Source organism: Podarcis tiliguerta (assembly GCF_965153285.1).
Source record: "Podarcis tiliguerta genome assembly, chromosome: 4".
NCBI classification, from domain to species: Eukaryota; Metazoa; Chordata; class Lepidosauria; order Squamata; family Lacertidae; genus Podarcis; species Podarcis tiliguerta.
The window spans coordinates 9,328,218-9,337,816 of NC_139537.1; the positions used below are offsets into that span (position 1 = coordinate 9,328,218).

The 9,599-nt window shown below is 43.6% G+C and overlaps 1 protein-coding gene across 1 annotated transcript; it reads left to right on the top strand.

Annotated features, from left to right (window-relative positions):
• Positions 1-7,547: 7,547 nt before the first annotated feature.
• LOC310676761 (mid1-interacting protein 1-B-like) lies at positions 7,548-9,154 on the top strand. The gene is made up of 2 exons (XM_083438878.1): positions 7,548-8,065; positions 8,811-9,154. The coding sequence occupies exon 1, from the start codon at positions 7,647-7,649 to the stop codon at positions 8,040-8,042; it is 396 nt and encodes a 131-aa protein (XP_083295004.1). The 5' UTR covers positions 7,548-7,646; the 3' UTR covers positions 8,043-8,065; positions 8,811-9,154.
• Positions 9,155-9,599: the final 445 nt, after the last annotated feature.

Below are 9,599 nucleotides of genomic sequence, written 5' to 3' on the forward strand. Positions count from 1 at the left end.
GATAGTTCCTCCTGTTTCCATCTTTGGGCCATTAATATTCTCGCCGCATGTTTCTGGGTCACCTTCAAAGGTAGCCCCACGGAGAGCGCATTGCAGTAGTCCAAGTGGGAGATAACCAGAGCATGCACCACTCTGGCAAGACAGTCTGCGGACAGGTAGGGTCTCAGCCTGCGTACCAGATGGAGCTGGTAAAGGACCCCTGGATGGTTAAGTCCAGTCAAAGGCGACTACGGGGTTGCAACGCTCATCTTGCTTTCAGGCCGAGAGAGACTGTGTAATTAAGGACTACACTGCCTTGTAGTGGTTTTATTAGGGAGTTAGAGAAATTCATGTAGGGAAGTCAATAGAACCTCGCCTGTAATGACCAGTGGGATGATACTTGTCAGACATGTCTCTGGTGGCAGGTAATTGAGCCAGCCAGCTCCAGAAGGGGAACTGTGTCCATTTATTGCAGCAAGGAACAGCATTGTGCTGCATGGGGTAGTTGACGAGATGTCATGGACTGGCTGGATTGCAGAGGGTTAGGCGAAAGCCAGATGGCCAGTACCAATTTGCCAAATGGGAAAATTCCTACCCGGCCCCAAATACGGCCGTAGAAAAGTCAATAGAAAAGTCAAAAGGCCAGTAAACGCAATCGAATTCAGGGTGGGTAGGTGGGAGATCTGATGAAAGAGCAGGGAAGACTGCTGGGCAGGCCACAATTTAACAACCCATGGAGTGGGCCCATGCGTCCTCATTGGCTGGTTGTGCCCGCCGTCAGAGAAAAGCCCATTCAAGGTCTGCTGGCATTGGCCAATAGCCGGCAGCCAGGTGATCCCAGCTACCATTTGCTGGATCACTTGCGTGGCCCGAGGCCTGGACGTGACACCGCCCACCGCAGAAGGTGAGCGGACGTCCTCTAACTCTCCACTTTTCCAGACTAAACCTGCCCAGCTCCTTCAACCGTTCCTCATCAGTCCTGGTTTCCAGACCCTTGATCATCTTGGTTGCCCTCCTCTGCACACCTTCCAGCTTCTCAATATCCGTCTTAAATTCATCCTTATTATTTAAATGTTTGCCGCTTTGTTTCCTTCAGGAGGAAGGGTGGGATATAAATTAAAATAATACAATAATAATAATAATAATAATAATAGGCCCGGCTACAGGAAGAAGGAACCCTCTAGTTTTCCCATTATGAACGCAGGACTTGCTTGTCTCTTTCAGCTTTAGGAACAAAAACCCTGCAGAGGGACATCCCGAATGCCTTTAGGGAGGTATTTTTATATACAGTAGCTGCAGCTCGGATTTTGGTGGCAAAGGGGTGGAAGGAAGAAGAAGCCGACAATAACAGACTGGCATAACAAGCTGCAAGAATTTGCTGAAATGGCGCAGTTGACAAATAGCCGGAGAGGCAATTCAAAGCAAAAGTTTATGGAAAAGTGGGATAGATATATAAGATACATGTTCAAAAAATACAGTAAAGGTTCGCTATCTATGCTAGCATTCAATTGACGTTGGAGAGAGACAGTCGAGAAATAAGACCAAGCGTACATATGGATATAGGAATGTATTAGATAAAATGTAAAGAAATATACAATGATAAGAGTACAGTGGTACCTCGGGTTAAGTACTTAATTCGTTCTGGAGGTCCGTTCTTAACCTGAAACTGTTCTTAACCTGAAGCACCACTTTAGCTAATGGGGCCTTCCGCTGCCACCGCAGCACAATTTCTGTTCTCATCCTGAAGCAAAGTTCTTAACCCGAGGTACTATTTCTGGGTTAGCGGAGTCTGTAACCTGAAGCGTATGTAACCCGAGGTACCACTGTACATTCATTTGTAAAAAAGGAATATACAACGGGATAGGCAGGAAGTCCAAAGTGTTGGTACAAAAATGATTTTGGAATAGTTTTTTGTCTCTGTTTCTTTTTCTTTAAGTATATAAACTTTGTATACATGTTGAAAATTATAGGATAATAAGCCTTGTGGTGTAATATGAGAATGTTTACCAAGGTGACATAAGAACTTTAATTAAAAAAAATTTAAAAAATTGACCTCACCGGGAGAATCCGCGACCAGAAAGAAGAGGAACACCAAGAAGACTGGAAGAAATTTAAAGACTATTTGAATAAATATTGTAATATTAAAGATATGTAACCATTTGAAAGAAACAATTAGGCCTAGGATTAAAATGGAATTAAATTTGTAAATAAGAAAATGTGTGATAAGGAAAGCTATGTAAAATGATTAGGACTGTGATATGGTCTTCTGAAACTCTGAAATTGGGAACTGCTACATATAATCACTAAGAAATTCGGATGGAAGAGATTCGAGGAAGTCAAATACTATGTTTATGAAGATGGATGGAATTTAATTTTCATTAATTAAGTGGTAGTATGTTGTATGTATCTTTTTTCTTTTTTTGCTTTTTCTCCTATTTTTTGTTTGTCTTTATTGTTAACCTTTTCTTTTTTATGTTTATCTACTGAAAATAATAAATATTATTTGGGGAAAAAAAGAAAATAATTTTTTTTAAAAGGAACAAAAACCCTGCAGAGATGAAATCTCCCTTCACCTTATTTTGCTGGCCTTGCATCAGCCCTATGGTCTGTTGGCAATGAAGAAATGCAGACACAGCTGAACATTTCGTGTTCTGGCAGAAGGGTTTGGGCTGCTTGGGCCAAAACGAATGGGTCAAAAGGAAATGGGTGCCATTCAACTTTTCACTCGTCGAGACAAATTTCTCCATCTCTGGAGATGGGTCTTGCTCCAAAGTGGCCGAAGATTTCGCCAGCGCTCATCCTAACGCCCAGCACAGCTCTTGTCTATTATCGAGCATTTGCAAAATTGTATGGCCTTGCTGAGTCCCAGCGAAAGGGTCAAAGCAGTAGGCACAGTTCAGTACTATTTTGGGGAGATCTGTAAATAAAGCCACATTGTTAGCTGCCAAGAAAGGAAACCGTTGCCTCATATGTTCAAGGATAAAGGTTGCGATTGCCTAAAACGGTGCTAGACTAGTGTCTTGGCACTGAGCCCGTCCTGGTCACTCGTTGGGTGACTGAGCTCCATGCAGTCTTCTTTTCTTTTTTGAAAATATTTTTTATTTGGTTCTACAGATTTAAGATTATAATCATACCACATCAAATCCACAGTTAAAAGATTCCTCCAAATCTCTGGACTTCCCACCTTCCACTCCTTGGGTTCTGTTGTTACACCTTTTCTGCTGCTTCTTTTCCTCATAAACCAAGTTTTTAGTAACTCCATTATATCCCTAGTTTTCATTACAGTGGTACCTCGGGTTACAGATGCTTCAGGTTACAGACACTTCAGGTTTCAGAAATAGTACCTCGGGTTAAGAACTTTACCTCAGGATGTGAACAGAAATCACTCAGCGGCAGGAGGCCCCATTAGCTAAAGTGGTGCTTCAGGTTAAGAACAGTTTCAGGTTAAGAACGGACCTCCAGAACAAATTAAGTTCTTAACCCAAGGCACTTAAGTTCTTAACCCAAGGTACCACTGTACATGACAAGTGTTATTGCGACCCTGCTAGTATTTTCAGCTGCTTACAGTGGTCTTCCAAGTAAATTATAATTTTCCCCCATTCCTTATTAAAGTTTGGGCCTTCCTGGTTTCTGAGCTTCCCTTTTTTCCCCTTTTTTAAAAATAATATTTATTGCTTTTGAACAATTTACACACTACAAAACCAAATAAAAACAGAAAAAAGAAAGAAAAAAGACAATACAATACAATATAAAAACACTACATAACACTAGACACATTAAACTAACAAAACCAAACAAAAACAATTTAAAACACTCAAACAATTTCAGTATCTTATCTTTCATTCACTTATTTCACCGACCTCCTCTCACCTCCCTTTTTGTATTCCACTTCTGTCAAATGTTTCAGCAATTCCTTTCCATCTTCCTCTGTTATCTATCCTATAATTATCCTAACACATTCTAACCTTATTTTACCTTTAAAATTCCATTAATCTATTTATACTTAAATCCTTATAACATTTCTACTAAAGCCATATAAGTTCATTCCAAAAATCTTTTAACATTCATTAATTTTACAATATTTCTGTAAATAATCTTTAAACTTTTCCCAGTCTTCTTCCAGTCTTCTTCCACCAACTCCTCTCCCTGGTCTCAGATTCTGGTTTCTGAGCTTCCCAATCAATTTTGTCATAATCCATCAACATGGTGCCATTATCCATCCGCATGATCTGCCATTCTTCTCTGCTAGGGACTTTATCTTCTTTCCATCTCTGAGCTAACAGCATCCATGCAGTTGTTGTTGCATACATAAAAAGTCTTTTTTGCTCCCTTGGAATTTCAGCACCTACAATTCCTAATAGAAAAGCCTCTGGGTTTTTTAAATAAAAGTTATTTTGAACATTTTTTTCAATTCATTATGTATCATTTCCCAGAATGCTTTTATTACCTTACACGTCCACCACAAAGGATAAAAGGTGCATTTTTTCTCTTTACATTTCCAGCAGATATTTGTACCTGTCTTGTACATTTTTGCTAACTTACTAGGGTTAAATATCAATGGTACATCATTTTCATGTACAGTGGTACCTCGGGTTAAGAACTTAATTCGTTCTGGAGGTCTGTTCTTAACCTGAAACTGTTCTTAACCTGAGGTACCACTTTAACTAATGGGGCCTCCAGCTGCCACCACACGATTTCTGTTCTTATCCTGAAGCAAAGTTCTTAACCCGAGGTACTATTTCTGGGTTAGTGGAGTCTGTAACCTGAAGCATCTGTAACCTGAGGTGTCTGTAACCTGAGGTAACACTGTAATTTTCTTTCAACATACAGCATGCCGAGAATGTCAAATTTGTATTCTTTAACCTCTCCCAAGATGAGAGTTGGATATTATGTCCCAAATCCCTCACCCAGTGTATCATTACAGATTTAACCTGTTCAACCTCTGTGTGCCATTCCAAAATATCTCTTCCATCCAGTCTTGCTGCATACATTGTTGTTATGTACTGAGTTGAATAGGATCCAAACTGCAGCAGTCTGATTGGTCCTAGAACAATAGGATCCAAATTGCAGCAGTCTGATTGGTCCTAGAACAATAGGATTCAGAATGCAGCAATCTGATTGGTCCTAGAACAATGCAGCAGTATGATTGGTTGGAGGAACCACCCAATCATGCTCCAGATATAAGTGAATCCACAACCTGTTTGGCTTACAGTAGAATTCCAGAATTAGCCAATCATGTGCAGCCCATTGTGTAAATAATGTATATAAAGCAGATACTATGAGCTGAATAAAGAGCCTGAAATCACTTTGCGACTCTGAGTATATTTCAATTGTCCTCAATAAGACTGGAAGATTTAACTACTCTCACCACTTACAGCCCACCTTGAATTGCATTTGGCACCTCAAGATACCTGTAAACTGTAGACCAGGGGTCTCCAACCTAAGGCCCACGGGCTGGAAGCGACCCACGGAGGCTGTTTAACAGGCCCACAAACCACCCCCGAACAGAGTCGCCCGCTCGGCAAGTCCCCGCACAATGCGCTAAACCACCGCAGCGCGGGGACTCTCTTCCATGGCTCCGGAAATTGCTTCTGTGCATGCCCAGACGCGGAAAATCGCTTCTGCGCAGGCACAATTTTCGGTGTCTGGGCATGTGCAGAAGCGATTTCCAGCACTTCGGACATATGCAGACACGATTTTCGGCGTCACGCTGTGCCAGCCTGGCCCACATAGGATCTCCAAAGGAATGATCCGGCCCATGCCCAGTAAGCCTTGCTGACCCCTGCTGTAGACCCAGGGAAAACCTCGCCTCCTAGCTATGGGAGGTTCCTTCTCTGCTGTGCAGAAGATGGAGTGGCTTCCTGAAATATACTCGGAGTCGAGAGTGGATTTCATGCTCTTTATTCAGCTCATAGTGGTGAGGAGGAATGGAAGTTCCCCCAGAATGTCTGCTTTATATACATTATTTACACAATGGGCCCCACGTGATTGGCTAATTCCAGGATTCTCCTGTAGGCCAGTCAGGTTGCAGATTCACTTCCACCTGGAGCTAGATTGGGTGGCTCCTGTGGACCAATCAGACTGCTGCATTCTGAATCCTATTGTGCTAGGACCAATCAGACTGCTGCATTCTGAATCCTATTGTTCTAGGGCCAATCAGACTGCTGCATTTTGGATCCTATTCAACTCAGTACATAACACTTCAAAAGAACCAGACGACACATTTGAAGCTGATTCTGATGGTGGCCAAGAGCTGTATGAATATTACACGCAGGTGAAATCCACGAAGCAGTCAGCAGAAGACATTCACGAGGGGTTCAAAAACCAGGAAGCGGTTTTGTGCTGCTGTGAGGTCTTCCATCCTATACTCAGGTTGCATATAGGTGTTTCTTTCTGCTGTTGGTTTCCATGGCATCTTTGGGGAGGGGCAAGATGTTGCAGGTGACCTCTGCCCCAGGCCCTGAAGAGGCCATGGACGTGCCACTAAGAATAGATGGAACCAGGCTAGATGAACACGTTGCTTGATCTGGGGCTAAGGCATCTTCCATTGCATCTTCCAACCCTTGCCCTGACCCTGACCATGAATCAGTGTTCAGAGGGGAGCTGGATTTCCAGACTGAAGCCATTGCCAAACATCTTTGCCCACAAAATCTCTGCTTCTCATGACCCCCGCAGAATGGTAGCATGAACCAGCTATCACAAACGAAGCCCAAATTATGCAATCATTCTCCTGGCACCCTTCCTGTGGTTGCTGCGGGCCATGAAAGTGCTCTTGCCAAACGTTGTTAGGAAATTTCCATTCAGTGCAAAGCCGCACGATAGCTTAATTTAGATTTCTCTGCCTCTCTCTGATTATTGGTCAGTCTAAAGACAATCTGAGCTCTCAAAAGCCCTAATACAGTCGTACCTCAGGATAAGTACTTAATTAGTTCCGGAGATCCATTCTTAACCTGAAACTGTTCTTAACCTGAAGCACCACTTCAGGGGCCTCCTGAAGGAACAGCTAATGGGGCCTCCTGCTGCTGCCGTGCCACTGGAGCATGATTTCCGTTCTCATCCTGAAGCAAAGTTCTTAACCTGAAGCACTATTTCTGGGTTAGTGGAGTCTGTAACCTGAAGCGTATGTAAACTGAAGCGTATGTAACTCAAGTTACCACTGTACATTATGTCCACTGTGTCCCCCTGACCCACCAAGTTTGTAACTCTATCAAAGAAAAAAGTGAGATTTGTCTGACATGACTTGTTTTTGAAAAACCCGTGCTGGGTCTTGGTAATCACAGCATCCATTTTGAAGTGCGCTCAGACTGACTGTTTAATTATCTGTTCAAGGACCCTGGTGGCAAGTAGCTGATAGAGGCAAAAGGGTTTGGGAAAGAATCTGGGAAAGAATCCAAACTGTAAATAAAATCACATTGCAACCCACAGACGAGTCACTGCCAAATTCTTGCAATTCACGGGAAGCTGGGATTGGCTCCCTGGGAAAGGAGGGTCTGGAACTGGCGTGGAACTATCCCACTCAGGCTTTCAGAAAGTGACCAAGATTGCTATATAAGTTGCCACCAGCAAGGCTGAAACCTAACACAGCTCAGCTTTCCTGCACAGTGCAGATTGGGACTCTGCAAAAGAAGTCAAATTCAGATCCGGAGAAGCCCTCTCGACCCATCGCCATGGAAAGATACGTCTCTGCCGTCCGCAAGATGGAACAAACGGTGATGTTTCCCAGCCTCCTCCTCGGAGTCTCCTTGGAAGACCAGGCTGAAACATTTGAGACCAACTCGAGCAACGGAGACTCCAGCGAGAGAGACCTGTATGAAGACTACACTCTGCTAAAATCCATCAAGGGGAGGGCAGAGTGTGGCTTAGCACCTCTTGACTTCCAGAATCCCAGCCTCAAGGAAGAGGAGAGCAAGGAGAAGGCTGATCTGGAAGATCTCTTCCATTACCACGTGTCTGGCTTGCACCGCGTCCTCACGCAGCTGACGAGGAGGGCCAACGCCGTGACTTCCAAATACAATGAGATCATGGGGCAGATCAACCAGAACGAAATCTCTCTCCGCTGGTGAGACACACGCCAAGGACACCAAAGGTGAGTTATTGGCTCAGCCGAGCCACCATGACTATGGGAGCCATGGTCCAAAAGATCTGGTGGGAACACCTTGGTTTTCTACAACATTCTCCTTTCCTTCTATGTCTGTAGTCTCCTGTTGCTGCACTGCCTGTTAACAGAGTCAACGAGCTTTTAAAAATATGCTTGCAAACTCTTCCTTCCTTCCTTCCTGGTTCATTTGCACAGAAGAGATTTCTTGGCCAGCTTGACTGTAACTGATGGGAGCTGTAGTCCTGAACATTGGGCGGCCACCAGCTTAGGATAGGCTGGCCAATGGAATGGCATTTTCTGACTTGGTAGGCCCTGAGGTGAGGGTTGGGACCTCTGCATATTCTCAGAGGTACTCTTTCTTCTGTTGCTTCACCCATCTTGCATGGCTTAGCTTTGGAATACAGACTATTCTATGGAAAGCTTAGTGTAGGGCTCTCAGTGGGGTCATATCCAGGCACTGTTAACAATGTTATAGCACTGAGGGCTCACATATCTTTCTTTAGGCTCCAGGTACCCAACGTGATGTCTTTCCAATGTTGCTGAACTAGAACTCCCATCATCCTTGACCATTGGTCATGTTGACGGGGAATATGGGAGTTGTAGTACCCCAAGAACATCAGGAGAACCCCATGTTGGCTATCAGTAAAGTTCTGGGGCTGAGTCACAGGGACCCTTGGTTTAAATTATGACACAACCCACCTTGTTAACACCTTTTCCATTTTCCGTTTTACAGGACAACCTGCCTTTCTGAACCTGCACATGTCTACAACTTGGGTCCTCTGTCTGAGGCTGTACAAAGAAGGCTCTCAATGGACAATCTAGAGACCTTGACTGCAGCATCTACCCCACAACGTTGTGTAGCATGGACTTTACTTGAATAAGCCAAGCACTGATATTTGTGAACGTAATTGCTATCTATATTATATTTGTGAACAAAATGGCTATCTGTATGGTATTTATGGACAAAATTGATATCTATAAACTCCATGGCAAACGTATGCCTTGGGTTTCCATTGCTTTCTGGTGTTTAAATATTGCTTTTAGTTCAGACTAATAAAGCACTTTGCATCGTTTGAAGCTGCCTAGACCTGTTTCATCTAGTCCTGTAGTTGTTGACTACCCTGACAAGTAATGGCTCTCATCTAGAGTCTTTGCCTATTATGCTTGCTATCTGAAATAATTTTCACTGGAGACAAGCTCTGTGCCACAACAAGGCACCTGTCAGGAAATGAAGGACATTAGTGCCCTGCCCACAATTCAGCCTTTTTGTGTGTTTGTTGCTGTGTGATTAAAGGCACATCCACACTTTCCACTGAAAACAGCGTCTGGGCACAATTTTCAGAAATCCTTTAAGATGTCCTGGAAAATCCAGGCGTATGGGCAACCCATATCGGAAGTGGGGGTTTTTTGGTGAAATGAAGGGCACCAGTGCCCTGGCAGGACCCACAATTCAACTTTCTCTCTTTTCCTCTGTGTTGGTTGACTGAGTCTAGGTGCCGCCATTTTCCATGGAGTGATAGGG